Genomic DNA, 22,247 nt, shown 5'->3' with positions numbered 1-22,247 from the left:
GTCCTTGCGCCCTTCAGACTGAGCAGAGCCAGAACAGAGACTAACAGGCGGCCACTATTCTCTCGTCAAACCAGATACTTTAAATGCAATGTAAACACAAATATTTGATCGTTTTCATTGTCACGTGTCAAGCGACGCAAATCACGTGTTGGCCTTTGAAGAGTGCGCTCGACGCCTTGCCGAGGCCGGTGGGTGTGGTCTGTAAAAATTAAACTATTGGGAACGCCAAGGCCGGGTTCCGCCTGGGAAGGGGTGTCTGGTAGGGCAGGGGAGGAGCCGCGCCCCTGCTCTGCTGCCCTGCGCACGCGGTCACATCACTCCCCTTGCCTAGTCGGGAGAAGGAGGTAAAGTCATGCGATTAATCTTTGCTTTCCAAAGTCTGATAGGACCTACGTAATATTAAACCATCTTTAATGATGCTGAATTCGTTTTCCTTGAATCGCCGTGGCATCTGCATACTGGCATTATAAAATATCGAGGCATAGTTAGCGTGTGTGTCCCTAACAGGTCCGTGGGGTTTCAGAGCGCAGCCCTGGGTCGTGGCTTTATCGTCGCTGTATTCAGTCTGTACATTTCTAGAGGTCTGAAGCCTTTAACTCTTCTCATCGAGTGAGCTCATACAACAGGATGTCACTTTGTTTGCCTTTTATTTTCCTTTTCGGCAATTTCTCTTGTCATTCCTTAGCTTTCTTGAGGTTTTTTCCTGCTATTTATATGCTACGTATATGTAAATACCTAATTACAGCAGATCTTTAAAGGGGTGGTCTCGTTTGGTGGAAGTTCTGTTTTTTCTCCCAAACAAATATCTATTAAAACACCTGGGAAAATGATGAAATTATGTACGAATCGTCTATGAAATAAAAATATTATTCGCCCTTTCGTTCACTTTTCCTCGAAGAATATTAGTATTTATCTGCTCAGCCTTCTCGTGACGATCCGATGATCGAAAAGTAAAAAATTGCAACTTGGGTATTTTATTTGATTCATTCAGGATGGCACAAAGGACAAAGTTTTTTTTTTAGATTTGCAAACAACTGTGTGTGTTGCTCCTTTGCCTCCTGGCCCAGGTGGATGCCGCGAGCGCCCTTGTGCTGGGTGCTTAACTCAGTTCAGCTCGTGGACTGCCCTGTGTCGAACCAATATGATCACTTCTGTCCCCGTCTGGGTCGGATCCTGCCCACGGTTCTGGATCTTCTACCGCCCACAGGTGACCCCCACCTCCCTCTTCATGGAAACCGTAGGTTTCCCTCACTTTACTATTCACTGCAGACTCCTATGCACACAGGATAAATATATAATATTGCCTATAAGGGACCTCTGGACGCACTCCATCCATCCTCACCATCGACTGCACATCACGTCAGCGGTGAAGGATGGATTGTGCTTTGGACTGAGTTCCTCTTTCACTCACCTGAGATGAGGTTGACGCACAGTGAGGGGGCGGGGGGCGTCGGAGGGGTGAAAGCTCTGACTGATAATGGGGACATTCACCCAAGGCCGCCACCTGGGTCTACATTTCCAGGGATAACCCCACTCATGTTCATTCTAAAGATGTTGAACCGCCGCTCACCTGCTATTTTTCTTGCCTCCACTGCAGGGACCAGCCGTACCACCCTCAAAGGGCAGAGGAGAAGGATGATGTGCTCGTGGGCAAGAGCTGGACACTTCCTCCGGGCGCCGGTGTTCCGTGCTCCATTGGGCACCCTGCAAATGAGCAGCGCCGCAGCTACGCAGAGAGATGGACCCCACAAGAACAAAGTGGCGATCATCACCGGCTCCACTCAAGGGTGAGAGAAATAAACCTCAATGAAAAAGGTCCTCTGCAGGAGGCCAAACGCCCTAAACAGTAAAAATAGTACTCTTATCATGGTATGTGTTTTGCAAAGATGAATGTATGTTTTAAGTAGTAGATAGTTTAACATTTCTAAGTTTTGGAGAATATGACTCATATACCTGATTAGTGACCAAACATGTGGAAATGTTTTATAGATAACATTGTGAGCACAGCAGATGTGCACCTTAGGTGAGACAGCAGGGGCGATAGAGGAACAGATGTTATATATGTGCAGTGTATGAACTCTATAAACAAAAAACCGAGACTGGTGTTACAGGACCCTTCTTAATGGAGAGAAGAGAGACTTTAGGTGTAAGTGTAAGTGGAGGTACATACACTCTCCCTATGTAAACTGTCCCTTTACAGGATGTAACCCACACTTTTCTATTTCATGCGAGGAATCTAATATTGCCTCTGGATTTCACCCTGCTGTGAAAGAAAACAAGTAGTTCTCTGTGGCATGCTTCATCATCAGGGCTTACCCTGGCCCCTAAAAGCCAGGATGGGCTCAACAGTATTTAAGGAAGCACTTTGGATATTACTTTAGCCAGGGTCTTAAGAGAATAATAAAAAATACCTTAAACAACCAAGGTATCCCTTCAATTGTGGTTGTTTAGGTATGATTAAAAAACTTGTGCTGGGGTATAAATAAAGGGATCCTCATACCCTAATTACTGGTCGACATGTTTCAGCCCCTCATGTTTCAGCCCCATGGGCCTATTTGGTCCATGGCTTACATCAGGACACATACGCTGCTCATGGGTTATTCTTTAAATCAGTCTTACTGATTAGAAAAGTCAGACAACAGGCATGCAGTGGCGGCTGGTGACATTTGAAAGTAGTGGGGCGAAAAATTACTGTCATACTAAAATTAAAGAATTGCGGGCACTCAATGTGTTTATGGGCTTTCAATTATCCATTTATTAACAATATAACTCTGCATGCATTAGCCCCACACTCCGGTCTGTCTCTTGTACAGTTTTATATCGATTCGTTTGCACAGTTCACACGCTGCTGCGGCTGCTCCCACATTAATAAATCAAAGTAAATGAGGAACAGTGAAGCAAAGAGATTTGCCTAATATCACACAACGCTGCCCTGTAACGTCCCCTCTGCCCTCTTTCCCGCATGGAAAAACCGCCACTGTTCAATTGAGATATGCACAGTATGTTTCGACATAGAAGAGGGCGAAGCGTTGTACTACTTCATTTACAGTCACACACTTGTAGTAACATGAAAGAGGGCGAAGCGTCGTTCCTCTTCATCTAGGTTTGCGCACTTATAGTTTTGATGAAACTCTTTAATTAACACAATCAGCAAACCTCTTCCTTCTGTAAATGCGTGCTAGTTGTGCTGTGATGAAAAATCACATGTGCGCAGCTCTCAGGGGAAATACCACATCAGAGAGCAAAACACTGCTCCTCCCAAACTGCCTTTCAAATATAATGGGTTAGAGGGCAAATAGTCGTTCCTCCGAATCCCATAAAAGAGAAGACACATACCTGGGTAAATCTGTGTGACCGCCAAATAAACCCCCGTCCCCCAATGAAAATGAGATGTATGCAGCGCCACAACTTCAACGTAGCACTGATTCAAAACACACGGAAGCCATGTAATCTTTGAAATTGATCCAAAACTCAAGACAACAAATGCTGACAAAAAATGGAGTTTAAACTTCAACTTAGCACAGCTTCAAAACGCACGGAAGCTTAGTGAAATAACTTACCTGTTAAGTCCAGACTTAGACTCGAGACTTGCGACTCCCGCCGTCGCTGCATTCGAATTCCTAGGGCTGAGCTCGTCATCAGAAGGCGGCAGGCAGCCTCCCTCCCCTCCACAGCAGCCAGCGCTGTGATTGGTTCGGCCGGCTGCCCTTCTGACGTCATTTCTCTCTGTATGCTGCAGCACAGCAGCATACAGAGAGACGGGGAGAGTGGGAGGGGTTACTCGAGGGCAGGGGGGAGCGGCTTGCCTACTGTGTTAATACTGTCTGTTTGGGTAGCCTCTCAGGCTGCCCAAACAGACAGTATTACCAACAGTGGGCAAGCCGCTCCCCCCTGCCCTCGAGTAACACCGCCCAGTGCCCACACAGAAAATATTGCTTTCTCGCCCTGCGAGAAGGCAAGGCAGAAACAAATGGTAGTAATAATAACTATCTTTGTTTGCCTTCTCGCACGGCGAGAAAACAGGGGGGGGCGGCGCCCAAACGCCCCCATGGACCAGCCGCCCTGTACGAGTGTTCTACTCGTACATGCCTCAACAGGGTTTACTTGCCCAGAGTGATGCAGTTCAGTTTTTATTCCGAACTAGGATGCAATATATCACCACATGTGGGGCGGGTGGGTCATGCTGCTGTAGTCACACATTCATCAAGCGTAGCATGCCAGCCAAAGAACAAGTTTTATCTGTGAGTCTACAGTGTATACCAGTGGCGGCTCGCCGAGGGAGTGCTGCTGGGTGGTGGGGAGGGGAAGAGTGGAGGGGTAGTGGAGTCCGACATATGACGGACAGGAGTAAGGTAAGTAACTAAATAAATAAAACAATTTACCTTGCTAGAGCTGCATCACCAACTCGGCACTGCAGCGTGCGCAAAGTAAATTGTTTTATTTAATTACTTACCCCTGTCCGTCATATGTCGGACTCCACTACCTCCCTACTCTGTCCCTCCCCCCACCCCGCCTCACCGCCCGCAGCACTTCCTCGGCGAGTCGCCACTGATGTATACACAGGAAGCACTACAACGTTTCAGTAACAAATCAAATGGTCAGATGAAGATCTGTATGAGAAACAGCAGATAGCCAAACCATGTGTTCAGGTAGGAGCGTCATATTGGGGTAATAGATTGTGTGCCATTCAAAATGACCAGGGCTGGACTGGAAACCACAACCGGCCCTGGCAAAGTGCTCGGCCAGCCCCCCTCCCCACTGGGGGGAGGGGGGGGGTTGGAGGTGCCGCCGAGCTCTTTGCCGAGGCCAGTTTTCGGCCGATTTTGCAGCTATGCTGCAAAAACGGCCCTGTAACAAAAACGGCCCCCAGGGGCCCCAAACCGGCCCCCACCCATGCGGCACACTGGGGGATTGCCCGGTGCCTGCTATGGGTGCCTGCTATGGCCAATCTGGCCCTGCAAATCACGTAGGTAATTGTATGTCTTTCTTATAAATTATTTGTGAATCTACTGCTTCTTATCTGGGGTGCATTGTTTTGATATAGGTTCTAAAGGAAACATATCCCTTTATTCTTGTTTCCTTTTTTCTTTGTGTTTGGAACAAGTCTGTCCCTATGATAAACGTTTTTTTTTTTTTTTTTGGTGGCCTTTTTTGTGGGGCCTGTCATTTTGATATTTGCTAAAGTGTGAGAGGGCCTCTGTCTCCCTGTCCTCTATACCCATTTCTTCATGTCTCCTTATTTTGCTTGTACTTAAGCCAGAGTATTCGCTGAGGTTGCCTTTCTGCACTAGTTTTCTCTCTGGCCACATTTTAGTAAGGAACTAAGGGACTTATTAGGATGGTGGGTGGACCTGAGTCCGCCCGCCGTCCCACGGTATTGGGACTGGCCTCCAGATATGCGGCGGTCCCGCAACGCGAATTAGGATGCGACCGCCACGATGGCGGTCGCATTCTGCAATTTAACATTGCGGCAGGTGCTGCTGACTCCAGCACCCTCCGCAATGTTAAAATCGCATGTAAGGCATTTCACTGCACCACAAGGCAAACACCACATGGTGAAAACACAAAGAAGGGTAATTCTCCCTATCCTTGTAACAAATCAATAACACAAGCAAGGCAGAGTGGACAATTAACACAAAATCAATTACACTCGAAAACATACTAAGCAAACTATTTTTGTCAATTAAAAATAATCATAAAATGTACTCTTCACCTCCCAAACAGGGTTACATTCTAAAACATAATAAAAACCACTTTTAAAAAAACCCACCAGCAGTGGCAATGCAGTAAATATATGTACAGTCAAAAGTGAAAAACAGTCGACGCGGCGTTTCGGTGCTTTTTCGATCTTGACACCTTCTTCAAGACATTTACAACATTTGACTCGGTATCTATGAAATTAAAATGAAAATATTTTAACACTTATTATCTCCTCTTACTAATTTATGTTACACCTGCCTTGCTTTTTCTTTTATACATCCACTATCTAGACATTGTTCGATATGCTAAACCCCTTAGTATCAAAACACCTGATCGTGAAACAAATCCAACATTAGAAAGCTAAACACAAAATCGCTGCGGAGGGTCTCATTAAATCTTGAGGTAAATACCTCCTTCCATTCCGGGTTTGTAATTCACATCCAGAATCTACTTTCTATATGAGTCCAGCATTCTATGTATATATATAAATTGTTAATCATACCTGTGTTACTAATGGGAAGAGCATTTCAATTCCTTTCCACTGTATTATGGACTTCTCAGGTATTTACTATTTCTCGGGCTATATAAAGATAAGCACATGATATTTCTTAATCGTCTATTATCCTATTGTAATACCCTCCTTATGCCTGTGGCCAATATCATGTTTTTATTGGTTACCTTAAATGTCAATAGTAAAATATTCTGTGCGCACGGAGGGGCCGCCGTTGATAGGAGGAATAGCTTCTTAGGATCTTTGGACCTAAATATACAAGAATCACATCTGTCTGAGCCACATACGTATATATTATAAGAAGCTAATGTTTGTTTCCAGCATATCACAGACATAATCTACTAACCTGCTATGATATCAGGTGGGTCTTATTAATTTGTAGATTTGATGATATTTGGTAATTCAAAACTTCTCTTAATCAATTGAAGAGGAAATCTGTGAATATACAACAAAGTATATGGAGGAAAAAAACCTAAAAAGATGTATCTGTATTCTATCGACGATTAATACAAGTCTATGTACTCTTATATCATTTAGTCCTATGAATCAAGATGTGGTTCTGGTAAACGCCATTTATCTAGAGAGTAATATATAGAAAACTTATGAAAAAACGAGCTCGGGGTATATCCAATGCTGGGGGGAACAGTGATTGTTAATAAAATCGCCACTCCTCCCTTGGGAACAATATTATAAAACTCTCCCTCCAATCTGTCCAATTTATATATATGAACAGTCAGTAGACTGTCCACAAGGCTCAAGAGGACCTCTGGGTTAGGTCTTGTAAAAGCTCCTCAGCGGTAGAGTTATGGTGCCTACCTAACACCCATCTAAGGAGTCCTCGCCTACCTTTTGGTGAAAATGCGGCCTCCCTGCTCCTCCGTGCTCCCGTCTTCGTGAAAATTCGAAGTCTATCCTACGTGTTTTGGGACGGCGTCTTTATACTGACGCTTCCCATGTTGACCCGGAAGTGACAGATCACAGTTATATCACCGAGTTTAACGCTCCAGCTTATGAAATTAAATATATACATCCATTATTTGTTGTTATTAATCATTATATTTCAGTGGTAAATTTAGCGTTATACCTCTTAGCTTTGTACCAAAAGGCGGACTACGTGACCCGGAAGTAAATAATTTGGATACGAGGATCCGCAAATTCGGTATTCGCGATGTATTAAAATATAAATGTTTTGCGTACTGCTTGATTTCGATTGACAAATCGGGGTCTATATATTGTTCCTGATTTCCGAAAACACAATTAGTTATGCATCTTATTAAAACAATTCTGTTTATCGCGTCGGCCATCTTGGATTGGGGCGACTAAATATCACAGTAATGTGAACTAAGAATTGTGTTTCTGTGAATGACCAAGAACCGGGTCTAATCGCTGATAACGCGATCTATAGCACTGGCTTCATTGTGCCACACCACGTTCTTTCCTCGCTATCATCTAACTATATTGTACATCTGATAGACATATATATTTTTATATAATATGTTCTCTCCCTATAGGTTAGACAATATACGTACACATTTGATTTAGAACCAAAATACTGGCAATCTCGTTCTGCGCAATTATGTTGATCTGTATTTACAAGCATTTATTAATTGTTTAACAATGCGAAATACTTCTGCTAATTTTTTATGTCATAGTGCATGATCAAACATTACTATTCACAATACGTCATTACATATAAATTTCGAATATTGCAGGTTCACAAACAACAATACTTTTAGTATAACTATAAGTTCTAACATGACAGAAAGTCCTAACAATTCCTATTTATTTTAATCACACGGGACATTATTCGTCTATGCATTTTGAGCTAGTTTCTCACATGCTTAGGGGTGTACCTTCCTTCAGGGATATGGCCAGGAATTGACTGGATCTTGTGGCTGAGAGGACAAAACTTATAAATTTTCATATTATAATCCGGCTATATTAGCATCAAGAGGACTTTAAGAAGAAAAAATATTTACAGTTGGTTTCCAGTTGGCAATGTTAATTATAGGATTAATCTTTCCCATTCCTCTCTATTATTTAAACCTGTACGGAAAGTATTAAATAAAGACATGTTCCACTAATGTTTGATCATGCACTATGACATAAAAAATGAGCAGAAGTATTTCGCATTGTTAAACAATTAATAAATGCTTGTAAATACAGATCAACATAATTGCGCAGAACGAGATTGCCAGTATTTTGGTTCTAAATCAAATGTGTACGTATATTGTCTAACCTATAGGGAGAGAACGTATTATATAAAAATATATATGTCTATCAGATGTACAATATAGTTAGATGATAGCGAGGAAAGAACGTGGTGTGGCACAATGAAGCCAGTGCTATAGATCGCGTTATCAGCGATTAGACCCGGTTCTTGGTCATTCACAGAAACACAATTCTTAGTTCACATTACTGTGATATTTAGTCGTCCCAATCCAAGATGGCCGACACAATAAACAGAATTATTTTATTAAGATGCATAGCTAATTGTGTTTTCGGAAATCAGAAACAATATATAGACCCCGATTTGTCAATCGAAATCAAGCAGTACGCAAAACAGTTATATTTTAATACATCGCGAATACCGAATTTGCGGATCCTCGTATCCGAATTATTTACTTCCGGGTCACGTAGTCCGCCTTTTGGTACAAAGCTAAGAGGTATAACGCTAAATTTACCACTGAAATATAATGATTAATAACAACAAATAATGGATGTATATATTTAATTTCATAAGCTGGAGCGTTAAACTCGGTGAGATAACTGTGATCTGTCACTTCCGGGTCAACATGGGAAGCGTCAGTATAAAGACGCCGTCCAAAACACGTAGGATAGACTTCGAATTTTCACGAAGACGGGAGCAAGGAGGAGCAGGGAGGCCACATTTTCACCAAAAGGTAGGCGAGGACTCCTTAGATGGGTGTTAGGTAGGCACCATAACTCTACTGCTGAGGAGCTTTTACAAGACCTAACCCAGAGGTCCTCTTGAGCCTTGTGGACAGTCTACTGACTGTTCATATATATAAATTGGACAGATTGGAGGGAGAGTTTTATAATATTGTTCCCAAGGGAGGAGTGGCGATTTTATTAACAATCACTGTTCACCCCAGCATTGGATATACCCCGAGCTCGTTTTTTCATAAGTTTTCTATATATTACTCTCTAGATAAATGGCGTTTACCAGAACCACATCTTGATTCATAGGACTAAAAGATATACAAGTACATAGACTTGTATTAATCGTCGATAGAATATAGATACATCTTTTTAGGTTTTTTCCTCCATATACTTTGTTGTATATTCACAGATTTCCTCTTCAATTGATTAAGAGAAGTTTTGGATTACCAAATATCATCAAATCTACAAATTAATAAGACCCACCTGATATCATAGCAGGTTAGTAGATTATGTCTGTGATATGCTGGAAACAAACATTAGCTTCTTATAATATATACGTATGTGGCTCAGACAGATGTGATTCTTGTATATTTAGGTCCAAAGATCCTAAGAAGCTATTCCTCCTCTCAACGGTGGCCCCTCTGTGCGCACAGAATATTTTAATATTGACATTTAAGGTAACCAATAAAAACATGATGTTGGCCACAGGCATAAGGAGGGTATTACAATAGGATAATAGACGATTAAGAAATATCATGTGCTTATCTTTATATAGCCCGAGAAATAGTAAATACCTGAGAAGTCCATAATACAGTGGAAAGGAATTGAAATGCTCTTCCCATTAGTAACACAGGTATGATTAACAATTTATATATATATATACATAGAATGCAGGACTCATATAGAAAGTAGATTCTGGATGTGAATTACAAACCCGGAATGGAAGTAGGTATTTACCTCAAGATTTAATGAGACCTTCCGCAGCGATTTTGTGTTTAGCTTTCTAATGTTGGATTTGTTTCACGATCAGGTGTTTTGATACTAAGGGGTTTAGCATATCGAACAATGTCTAGATAGTGGATGTATAAAAGAAAAAGCAAGGCAGGTGCAACATAAATTAGGAAGAGGAGATAATAAGTGTTAAAATATTTTCATTTTAATTTCATAGATACCGAGTCAAATGTTGTAAATGTCCTGAAGAAGGTGTCAAGATCGAAAAAGCACCGAAACGCCGCGTCAACTGTTTTTCACTTTTGACTGTACATATATTTACTGCATTGCCACTGCTGGTGGTTTGTTTTAAAAAGTGTTTTTTATTATGTTTTAGAATGTAACCCTGTTTGGGAGGTGAAGAATAAATTTTATGATTATTTTTAATTGACAAAAATTGTTTGCTTAGTATGTTTTCGAGTGTAATTGACTTTGTGTTAATTGTCCACTCTGCCTTGCTTGTGTTATTGATTTGTTACAAGGATAGGGAGAATTACTCTACTTCCAAACTTAAACCCCGTCTAGGAGAAATGGTTCAGCAATTCTAGTCTGCCACGGTCAAGACAGGGACTCCAACCTCTTTTTTGACGTTAAGATCCCCCTCCCTGTCATAAACTACAGGGGAACCTCCTTCTTTATTTCACAAGAAAAAACAAAGAACCCACGGGTCCAAGAGAGGCAGTCAAGAAAAATGTGAACCACAATACCCAACTAAAGAAAGTCAAATGGGAGCATCCCTTTTAAAGGACGACTCCCCTCACACACCCCGAGGTGTCATGCTTCATCATAGGTGTGCCTCCTTGTGTCGTGACCTAGTCACGGCATTGGCTCAACCCCTTCTCTACGAGGGGGGAGCTCAGGGATGTTTTGTGGCACATGGGTTGTCCTAAAAACCCTATGTGAGCGTGGGGTGTGTGTAGAAATAATGCAGTGCTGAATAAGTGAGTGAATCTAAAACTGCCTACAGGTAGAGCGATAGACTTTATGAAGCTCATCTGTGACAGGATTAAATCTCTGTGAATGATCCTATCAAAACTATAAAGGCTTCATTATCTAGATCAACATGTTTCAGCCGTAATGATCTATAAAAGTATCTCAGCTTTCATCAGGATCTGTGTGGTGCAGCTACTGTCAAACAAAAATACGCCAAATGTGAAAATGCAAATAGTAACAACAGTGTGTTAATACTGAACCAGGTGGTTGTATGCTATGTATGGTCCAACAATGAGACGAATTAGGTGTGTGCAAGTTACCACAACTGTCCAGTGCTACAATAGGGAAATGGTACAGACGCCAACTGCTCAGGTGGAGCGGTTATGTAAATGGCGGCTGTCCGGCAATGAGCAGGCAAACATCAAATTGTCATAAGTGTCAGTGGACACAGCTGTGACCAAAATGGACGTTTTTGTTCTGATCATTGACAGTGAGCATTGCACCTTTTCAAAAGTGACTAGAAACTATGGAACCAAGGGCCCGATGTAGGAGCCTTAATACCGGTCGGAAACGGCCGATTTCGGCCGTTTCCGACCGGTAAATGGCCATTTGGTATGTAGGTGCCCGTTTCCAAGGGCATATGTAGGTAACTGCACATTTACCGAATCGGTAAAATTACCTAATCGGTAAATACCGATTCGGTAATGCCCTTTGATTCCTATGGGCTTCAAGGCCCATAGGAATCAATGGGGGATACCGATTCGGTATTTACAGAATCGGTAAATACCGAATCTTACAGATTCGGTATTTACCGATTCTGAAATACCCACATCTCCCCCCCTCCAATTTACCACTTCTCAAATACCGAATCGGTTTGATTCGGTATTTAATAAGTGGTAAATTGGAGTTTACCTACATCGGGCCCCATGAGTTACAGAAGTCAAGAAGAGGCTAGCTGCTCTGCCAGAATGGTGCTAAGAACTATGCAGCTCAGACCTGGTAGATAGGCACAGAAGGGACAATGTAACCAGAGAAATACTTTATGATATTGTTTCTTAGTAACTTCCTTCTGAAGCAATTGCAAATTGCCTTGGATTTTCCACTGGAATCTCAGAGGGCTGATCGAGTGAGACCACGAAATGAGAATACATTACCCAGAGCTCGACAGACACTAGTCTGCTTCCTGTGTCATCAACATGCTATAGAATAGATTTCTTCCTGAGGTCAACTCTGATAAGATGGCTTCTACCAGGCTTGATAGTTTGAGGCAGTGTATCTGACCACAACCTATTAGACATTAACCTAAACTAGACATACTGAAAACAGCAACAGGTGAATGACACATTATAATAGCCAGGTATAGATATCTGGAGAACAAAGATTAAATAGATTCCTTTTTGAAAATGTATAAAATGTATATAAAAACATTGAAGGAAGCCTGTGGGCAGCAAGGGAAGCATTTCTTAGTGGGGAGTTAATGATGGATGCAGTGAAAGTTAGGAGTGAGAAACAATAGCTTGACTACACACCTCCTCCTATAATGATTCCCTCATCCAATCCAAACAAAGAAATGACACTGAATAAAGCTAAATATGATTTAAAGTCAAATATTTTATTCAAGTGGAAACAGCTCTGTTTAGACTTTGATGACAATGTTATTAGAAAAGAGAGGAAACTGGAAGACTGCTGCCCACACAACTAAGTTGAGTCACTATAGAAATTTGGGCAGAACAGACTACAAACAGACAGGATAGATACCAGAGGAAAAATGTGCAAAGTCAATTAGCGAAATATCATTGAGAAAGCCCCCAAATGAAGGTAGATTCCCTCTAGAGTTTTATAAAAATTAATAGGTCCTTGATCACCCCACGGTTAAATGAAGTCTTCAACACACCACAGATATAGGGGGCTTATCTGGTTATTTCAATAGGGCTAGGTGTATACCACTTTGCCATGTAGATTTAACTTCGCTAGTCTGTACATTGCAGATTAATACATTAGGAGTCATTAATTACTCCTCCCCGAGCATCAAGCAAGTGACTTCAGTGTTTTCACACCGAAGATCCAACTGAGGGCAGAGGGCTCACACCCACAGAGCTCTCTTTTTTTGACGAACTGATGTCACCAGTTGAGATAAGACTGACTTTTAGTTCTCAGGAGGGAAATTTTTGGGACTTGTTCTGGGTTTCTCATTGTTCTTGCTCTCCTAGTTTTCAATCCTTTTTTCCTCACCGATACCTGACTATGACACTTTTCTGGCAGCGCGAAAGTGGCTATGGGATAAGCAGGCTAGGCGCATCAATAGGTACATGCACACTTATGCTCCCTCCCCTTTACACCTACAGATGATGGGGAAAACATTGAAAATTGTTAGCGTCAACGTCTGGGATCTTAACCACCTATGAAACGCGCTGTGATCTTGTCCCTCCTGGAAAACTCTCAGGGGACATCTGCCTCCTGAAGGAATCTCATCTTTTGTAACAAGACGCACATCGCATGCGTTCTCGGTGCTTCCCCCTCCAGATGTGATCTTCTAACACGGCCCAAAGGACCAATGGGGCCGCTATTTTCTTTAGCACAAAATTTAGCAGCAAACTCCTCTCCACAATTGCTGAAATAAAGGGGCGGTTATTAGCTGTCAGGGTTCAGTGGGAGACCTCGTAGTTCACGCTAGCCAACATCTACACCCCGAATACACAGCAAGAACAATTCATACGCAAAGCTCTTGGAAAGATTTGTTGTCTGCAGACACAGAGATCTTGGTGGGTGGAGATCTTAACCTGGTTATGGACACAAATCTAGATCACTCAGGGCAATGACACACGCAGACAGGGTCCTTGTTGGGTGACAGCCTGCGCTGGCTCGGGGAACACGGTTTCCTTGATGTGTGGCGCAAACACCAGACAGACGTCAGGGACTACACACACTACTCAGCGGCACACACAACGTACGCACGCATAGACCACTTCCTGGCCTTGCCGTCGTTGGCCTCAATTCTCACCGACCCCACCATCGAGCCTCGCTCCCTGTCAGACCACACCATGATCACGGTTATCCAACATAGTAAGGCGCAATCCCCACACTTAGCAGGATGGCGACTGAGGGATAGCCTCTTACAATCCAAGCCAGTGGTGGAGGCGATTCACGCTCAAATTGTAGATTATCTGCGACACAGGGACTATAGTCCCTAGCTGCAGTGTGGGAGGCGCTGAAACTAGTGGTCAGGGGAGAATGCATAGTGATCTCAGTAGGAGAAAACAAATCACGCTGGGAGAAAAGACAGAGCATGGAGCAGGAAGTGAAGGAGCTGGAGGCAATAAATAAGAGGACTGGGACGCCCAGTGTATGGAGGGAACTAGAGAAAAAGAGACTTTTGCTGACACAATTAGATCTTGACAGGGCAGAATATGCACTTTTAAGACTCAGACAGAATTTCTTTTCAAGCAGCGACAAGTGCAGCAAAATGTTGGCATAAAGACTTTAAGCAAAGACCCCAGCAAAATAGATCCGCTCCATATGAACTGCCTTAGGGGACTCGGTGCAGATCAATAGGAACATAGCAAGAGAATCCCAAAATTTCTACCAGATCCTATATGTGGAAATATATATTTCTTAGGCATCCCCTCACCTGTTCTTGCCGGCCATACAAGTCACTAGACTGACAGAGACCCTCGCAGAGCACTTAGACCAACCTATTATCTCGGTTATTGCACATCTCAAAAGACACAAAGCTCTTGGCCCTTACGGTTTCACTGCCCAATTTTATACATTGTTTTGCCAAGAGTTGGCACCCCTATTGACTCGAGTATTTAATACCTTCTGAGAAACCGTCTCCCTGACTGACTAGATGCTGGAAGCCTCGATCTCCGTTATTTTAAAAACAATGAAGGACCCAACAGAATGCTCCCCTTATCTCCCTTTCTCTGTATTGAATATCGATGCTAAGATATTTGCTGGCATCCTAGCGACCTGGCTAAGCCCGCTGATGGCGGGATTAATTAACCCCGAACAATCAGGCTTTATTCCCACCTGACAACGTGGTGATAACACGAAAAGACTGCCACACCTTACAGACGTTATACATAAATAAGGCAAAGAAGAAACATTCCTTGCAATTGACGCTGAAAAGGCGTTTGACCAGGTGAGATGGTCTTATCTATTTGACATTCTGTGGTGTTTTGGCTTCAGGGAGGGCTTTATTAAATGGGTTTCTTGTATATATAGTGCTCCACAAGCTTTTGTCCGGGTCAACGGAGAGTCCTCGAATCGGTTTCCTATAGCAAGAGGCACACGGCAGGGATGCCCCTTGTTGCCACTCCTCTTTGCACTTTATATGGGGCCTTTCGCACAGAAAGTCTGGGATAATCCTCAAATAAGTGGCATCAAGTTCGGCAAGGACACACATACCATCAACTTATATGCTGACAATATGATCCTCTCATTAATGCAACTACATTCCTCACTACCGGCCCTGCTGAGGTGGATCGCTTTGAAGAAGTGTTGGGATTCAAGGTGAACCTGGGTAAGTCCCAGATTCTAAACCTCTCTGTGTTCCCCGACCAGAGGGACCTGCTCGAGAGAACATCTCCACTATCTTTGGCAGAAAAATCCATAACATACCTGGGCATTTTGCTAGCCTCTACTGTTCCTAAAACATTGGAGCTGAATTACACAGCCCTTCTGTCACAAACATCGCATGCTTTGAATAGCTGGAGCCGATTGGACTGTCCTGGTTTAGAAGGGTGGCGGCAGTCAAAATAACAGTCCTGCCTCACATCTGATACATTTTTCAAACCATTCTGGCGGCTCCTCCACCCCTCCTTCCCGTAAGTTACCTGATCCTTGCAGTTGGCCATGAACAATTTCGTATGGGGTGGTAAGAAAGCGCAAATAACAAGGACCCAGTTGACCCAGCACAGACGCATACCTCAGGTATATTGTAAGAACCTTCGACACTGCCGTCCAACACTTTCCAGCTTATACGCTCCTGGGTTTTTCCAATCCGCTAACATTTCACCTAAGCTCATCAATTTTTTTCATTCACTTCAAAGACAGTGTCATTTTTAGGTCTCTGTGGTTGGGTATGGAGGTAGTTTTCATCGTACTTGATTTATGATTGGCATTTTCATTTGTAGAGAGCAAAAGGTTTCTCTTACTCGTTTTTTTCATAATTTTTACATGATTGTTAACGTAAATGTTTTAGGTTGGAATGAATCACTGTTCACATAAAATTTTTTATTTCTGTTTTTAGAAGGCACGGGGTCTCGTTTTCATTTTTTGCATTATTGTTTTCGCAATTATACTAGGTTGAAATACGTCACAATTATACATTCTTTAAAAAGAGCACATTTGATAATTGGGTCGCATGGGTAGTTTATATGGTAGTTGAACAGAATATATATGTGTCTCTTTATTATTGCATTTACCCCCAGACAAAGGGCTGTACAGCCTGAAATGCTTTGGGTCATAAAATATGAGGCGACCTGGGATGAATTTGAATCCCACGTACTGTTGATGAGGCCTGGATGGGCATGCATATGGCATTTGAATAAAGTGGAAGTACGCTGTCTTTGTAGTGAACAAAAAAAATGGATGAAGTCTGGTACAGTTTATAAAAATTTGGATTAAACTCTGAGACCACCGCGTCCCTGGGGCAGTAAGTTAATCATTTGCGGGGAGCCTTGCAGCTCCCCTGCTGCCCCTGGGATTGCTACCTCCCTGGAGCACAAATGTAATTATTAAAATATAATAAAATAAGGAGGGGGAGGGCCTATGGCCTCTCCCGCTGCCCCTGGAACTTCACCTCTCCGGGGTAGTAAGTTAATTATATGCGGGAGAACCTCACGTCTCCCCTGCTGCCCCTGGGACCCCCACCTCCCTGAAGCACAAATGATCCAGTGATGTTATTTGAGATGTCATCAGTGATATCACTGACCATGTCATGAGTAATGTAATATATGAGGTCATAAGCAGTGCATCGTGAGGGTGCAAGTTATAGTTAGCTCACTAACTATAATTGCTGAAACTCCCTGGTTTTGTACAAGTTACACCTAAGCCTAAGCATCTCTGTAACCATTCGTTTTTGCAGTGAATTTCTAAGTATTTTAAAATTCCATTTCCTAACTATAACGTCCTTGTAATCTATCGTTTTTTAGATTAAATTTCTAAGGTTTTGAAATTCTAATTCCTAACAATAACGTCCCTATAGCCTGTTATTTCCCCAGTGACTATATATATATATATATATATATATATATATATATATATATGTATGTATGTATGTATGTATGTATGTATGTATGTATGTATGTATGTATGTATGTATATGTATGTATGTATGTATGTATGTATATATAAGCATTCAAACAGTTCCGGTAAAACGCCAGTTCCGCTCACGGGCGGGTCGAGGTAGGGCTCCCGGTAACCCAGCAGATTTAAATCTAAATTCCATTTGTAGAAAAGGAACGTACTCGACACACTAAAGTTGCTGGTGCACCAAGAATTTAATATGGCAGGAAACAACCTTTCAGCTTGATCACGTTTCAGCCGTGAAAGCCCAACAGTGTCCTTTTAATTCATCATTTAACATAAAAATAGGACTAATCCTCTGGTGTAAACAAACAGTGCAAATTGATGGCGGCCATTGCTGATAGAGACAAACAATACAAGAAGGCTTTCATTATCTTGCCTACAAATATCAAATTAGCAATATAGATACATTTATAAAGTGCTTAATGTGCCTGTCGTTAATATCATGAACGTTACGGTATTTATACATAATTTCTAAAAATAACGGAAAGTACCAACAAACTATTCCGGTAGATGTCAAAAATATAAACATAGCTAGCGCGGGTACTGTCTTAGTGTCGTAATGAATATTGCCTTAGTATTTAAAGAACTTTGTCAGTCCCTCAATAACGGTGCTCTCAGTAAAGTTACGAGCATTTCAACGATAATCGTATTTCCCATTTTTCTTTTACCAATGCACTTTATGCAATTTGTAAAGGTGCCATGTGACGCTCATGCATGCCCTTTAGGGTATGTATGTGCGCAATAAGCGCACACATGTCATTTTCAGGGGTGCAGCAGGGTGTTCTTCAGACACCCCTGCACCCTTGTAATTATTCTCAATTTGCGATTAGCAAATTGAGAATCATTTCACATTCATTCCTATGGGCCTCCTGGCCCATAGAAATGAATGGGAAATTATCCCTTTATTGCGATTAGCAATTTGCTAATCGCAATTAAGGAATTTTAAGAAATAGCTAAAAAATTGCGAATTTCTACATAATACCATTTTGCGATTTCTAAATAGCGATTCCTTAAAAATTGCCTTTTAGGAATCGCAAAAGGGAATGTTGATACATATGGCCCTTAATTCATTAACAGTTCTAGCATTTAGAGCTTTCCCCCGGCCATCCTTGTCTTCCAGCCCACAGACACGTTGGCCACTATATTTAGATAAAGTACAATTAAAATCCCCCACCAATAGGATACACAGTGGTTGTCTCATAGCTCTAACTTTAGTTTTTTCTTCCTGTAGATCATCAACCACTTGAAAAAAAAGCTGGGCAAAGATGTTATTGTAGAAGTTTGTAAGTAATAAATCAACAGTACCCTAGTTAGAAATGAAAAGCAGTTGATATCAGGGAGTGTAACATATGGTTTTAATTTTTACAGACACATGCTTGACTGTTAAGAGCACTGTTCTGCCGCTCAAGGCCCTTCGTGATATAGAGGGAATTGCAGGGACACAAAATGAGCAATACCCAATTATAAAAAAAATCATTCGGAGCCTAAGATTCTTGTTAACATTGAAATCATGACCTGACACGTAACCCACCCAGTCCTCGTTGCTCAGCTTTGTATGGATGCCAGCAATAATCCACAACAGTGTTCTAAATACTTCCCAAGTTTACATGCTCCCTCACCTCACTGTCAGAAATGCTGAGGTTGTGATTGAGGGCAGAAGATACCCCTTTCCCGTTCCCCACATCCGGTTTCCCAACCTGCGGGTCATTAGTTAACAAATCTATTCTTGCCACTACTCCCTGTGTTCCTTCCGTAAAAGGTGAGACAAAGTGTCAAATGAGATCTGTTAAACCTGGTAAAACTTAGAATCAATATACATGGGCAAAGGGCTCAAGCGGTGGAAAATTATTCTACAAGTGCTGGATGGGACCTGGCCCCGGTGTTAGAAATAAAGCCTGATTGGAGAGTATAACAAAATCCTTGGGGCTACTAGAATCAGATCTCCCATTACTCAAATGAGTTAACTAAGAGAGTACACCACTAGGATCTTTGAAATTTAAGACTACACAATCTCCCATCACAGATTTTGTTGTGTGGTCAATCAATCAAATTCTATGTGCCATGATAATGTTTTCTATAATTACTGGGTGACAACCTCTGTTCCTAGTACACCAATGTGCTGCTTTATTAATAAGACTTTGACAGTCTTTATGTGAGCCTTCAGGCAGAGGTGGCAAGGTGTATGGTGTGCTGTCGGGGTAAAATTCAAACAGTCACGAGCACCTTTACCCCGGGGGGAGCATACATTGACTGGTTGTGAAAAGATGTGATGTTTGCACTGGAGGACTGATTACACTGGGGTAAATGTACCCTGTCTGTGCGGTCTGTTGCCCCCCTTTACATTCTTTCTGAGTAACAACTGATGCCACTGTTCCAGTCCTATGGTGTGCAGTGGTACTGTGTTGGGTCGGCCTTAACATTTGTGGGGAGTGAGGGAGCTTTGTCTACATGCGGCTGAGCCAATAGCTGGTTATCTGAATTAACTGTGTCTTCCCCATTCTACTAGACTGATGCTCGCCATCAGTGAGAGTTGCTCTTCAGTGGAACCAAGGCAGGCAAGGATAAGGTTCAGAGCATCAGATATAAATTGGCTGACACCGGCATAAAATTCCTCACATAACAGATAGTAACCTCTCTTCTCCCACACCATTAGACATAATGAGTGCCTCCTGATTAGTGTCTTGACGGTTCTTTTTGGGTGAGAGCCATTGTCTTTTAGATTTTGTTGCACCCTCGACCCTTTTTCTTTTCCTCTCTTTATTGTGTGATCGAAAACCACCCCTTCATTCAAATCAAGGACTTGAGAATAATTAGCAAGATTGTTTGCAAAGGTATTAATGATAACTGTAGGTGAAAGTGGAAAATCCTTTTGGCTGTTCTCAACATTAACAGTCTGCTCCTTAGTAAAGTCTTTACTAACTGCGCACGCCGCTTTTTGCAGAATAGAGTAGAAGTAGAGCTTGTTGCAGTAGGTGCCAGGGTATGTTTGCGCCTTCCGATGACTATAACCTCAGTAGTTCAATGTCCTCTCAAAGAGCCTTATTATGATAAGACCTGGAAAGCCTCCAACCGCAGGCCGGAGGCTTTCCGGGTCTCATCACGGTTTTCACTTTCAACTGCCGCTTTGTGATGCAGGCAGTCGAAAGTGAAACCAGACGGTCATTCCGGCTGGATTCCGATGAGCTCCAAGGAGCTCGTCGACCAGTTGGAGAAAGGGCCAGTAAGCCCTATGGACGGCGTTTCCCCCGTAGGGATTACAATGATTGATTTCCGACAGGCTTTCCATGCAGGGCTTTCCAACATAGAAAACCCATCGGAAAGCAAGTTTGGAGGCTCCTAGCAGGGCCCCTTCACTCTGAGGCCTTGTGCTGGGGGCCGAGGGGGGACCTATAGTGCCCTCCTGTTTATCCCTGCACTGCGTGGCAGGCACATTGATGAGCCTGCTTCACGGTGCAGGGATGAACAGATTCTCCCATTTCTCTATAGGAGCTTGTACTATGGTATGTATGCCACCACTTCCCCAGGGCTACAATTGAAAAAAAACAAAGGGGGCCCACATGGACCCCCCAGGGACCACCACGTTCCAGGAGCCAAATATATTTTTCAAATAGAGATGAGGGGCCACGGGCCTCCTTCCTGGGCCATATACGGCCCCAGGAACCTCCACCTACCTGAGCCAGCCCGTGCAGATCAAAGGAGGGGGCTACACGCCCCCCTCCAAGAGCCATATATGGCCATGGGGACGGCCACCCCCAGAGCCAGCGCCTGCTATCCCCCGGAGGTGCCCACCCTCGGGATATAGCTGTCTGCTTTTGCTTGATGGGAGCTGACAGCTCCCACCAAGCAAAAGCAAGCACTCTGCTACCAGCAAGCAGGAGCTGTCAAAGTGCTCCCGCTTGCTGGAAGCAGAGTTTTCATCTCTTTCTCTGCCCACAGACATGCAGGCAGCGAAAGATATAAAAGTATGGCTATGTCACAAAGAGAGCTGAATTTCCAGCTGCTCCTTGTGTGTGAGATCAATGCTGGCTCCTGCAGGAGGTGGGAAGCTGGCTGGGACCACGGGTGCCTTAAGGCTTCCCGCGGGCCCATTAAACCACACTGGGTGCCCTGCGTTTGGACCAGTGCACCGAGGTCAACATTGCTAGGCCCTGGGGGATGGGATCCCTGGGAGGGTGGCCGGAGATAAGATTCCAGGGGCCAAAATCAGCATGTGGAGGGGGGCTGCTCAGCGCCCCTCCTCCATTGAATTGTGGCTGGGCCCCAGGGGATGGGGTCGAAATTGGCCCGGGAAGAAATTAAACCTCAACGTGAAGCACTTACAAATATAAACATAGCAGGTGCCCCAGTGGAAGCTCTACTTCTTTAAAGGACAAATGATCCTAACTCTTGGGCTTGGCAATGGCAAAACATGTGTGTTTTCTCAGCAATCTCATATTGAGCAATGAACTGAAATCCATCATGAGGGTGACTAAATCATTGATCTATAGGAGTACAATATGTATATGACCATGGTGCTCCCATTAAATTACTATGAGTACGCAGTAGTGCAAATCACTTGGATGTTTCGCCCATTCAGCCCCGTCCATCTTAGTAGCGTGCAAAGGTATTTTCCCAGAATTATGCACAGTTGACAAGCGCCCCTCCCACCCCCAGGGCTTTTCCCACCAATTTTAGTGTGGAGTTTTTGATGCAGAGGAATATGAGGTCATCTCCATCAAACAAAGAAGCACTTTCTTCATATATTAAATAGGAAAGACCCTTGTTTGGTGGAGATTTACCTCTTTGTAATCTTGTGGTCTTCTGTATAGGAGGATTCATGTTATCACATATTTCTGGATAAAGATGCACAAGGAACAATCAACTCGCCAAAACGCACACAAGGTCCCTTGTGACATTT

At 43.0% G+C, this 22,247-nt stretch overlaps 1 protein-coding gene across 2 annotated transcripts in view; it reads left to right on the top strand.

Annotated features, from left to right (window-relative positions):
• Positions 1 to 246: 246 nt before the first annotated feature.
• The window catches only part of LOC147716745 (dehydrogenase/reductase SDR family member 4-like), a 249,864-nt gene continuing 227,863 nt past the window's right edge, over positions 247 to 22,247 (top strand). For both annotated transcript variants that reach the window (XM_086923679.1, XM_086923678.1), the window contains exons 1-2: positions 247 to 344; positions 1,598 to 1,787. In XM_086923679.1, the coding sequence (XP_086779805.1) occupies positions 1,636 to 1,787 (152 nt within the window). In that variant the 5' untranslated portion in view covers positions 247 to 344; positions 1,598 to 1,635. The remainder of the gene's footprint in view (positions 345 to 1,597; positions 1,788 to 22,247) is intronic.

The sequence above is a fragment of the Lissotriton vulgaris genome, chromosome 5 (assembly GCF_964263255.1).
Source record: "Lissotriton vulgaris chromosome 5, aLisVul1.2, whole genome shotgun sequence".
In the NCBI taxonomy this organism is placed as follows: domain Eukaryota; kingdom Metazoa; phylum Chordata; class Amphibia; order Caudata; family Salamandridae; genus Lissotriton; species Lissotriton vulgaris.
Note: the sequence above shows the minus strand (reverse complement) of the source record. Positions and strands in the feature narration are given on the sequence as shown.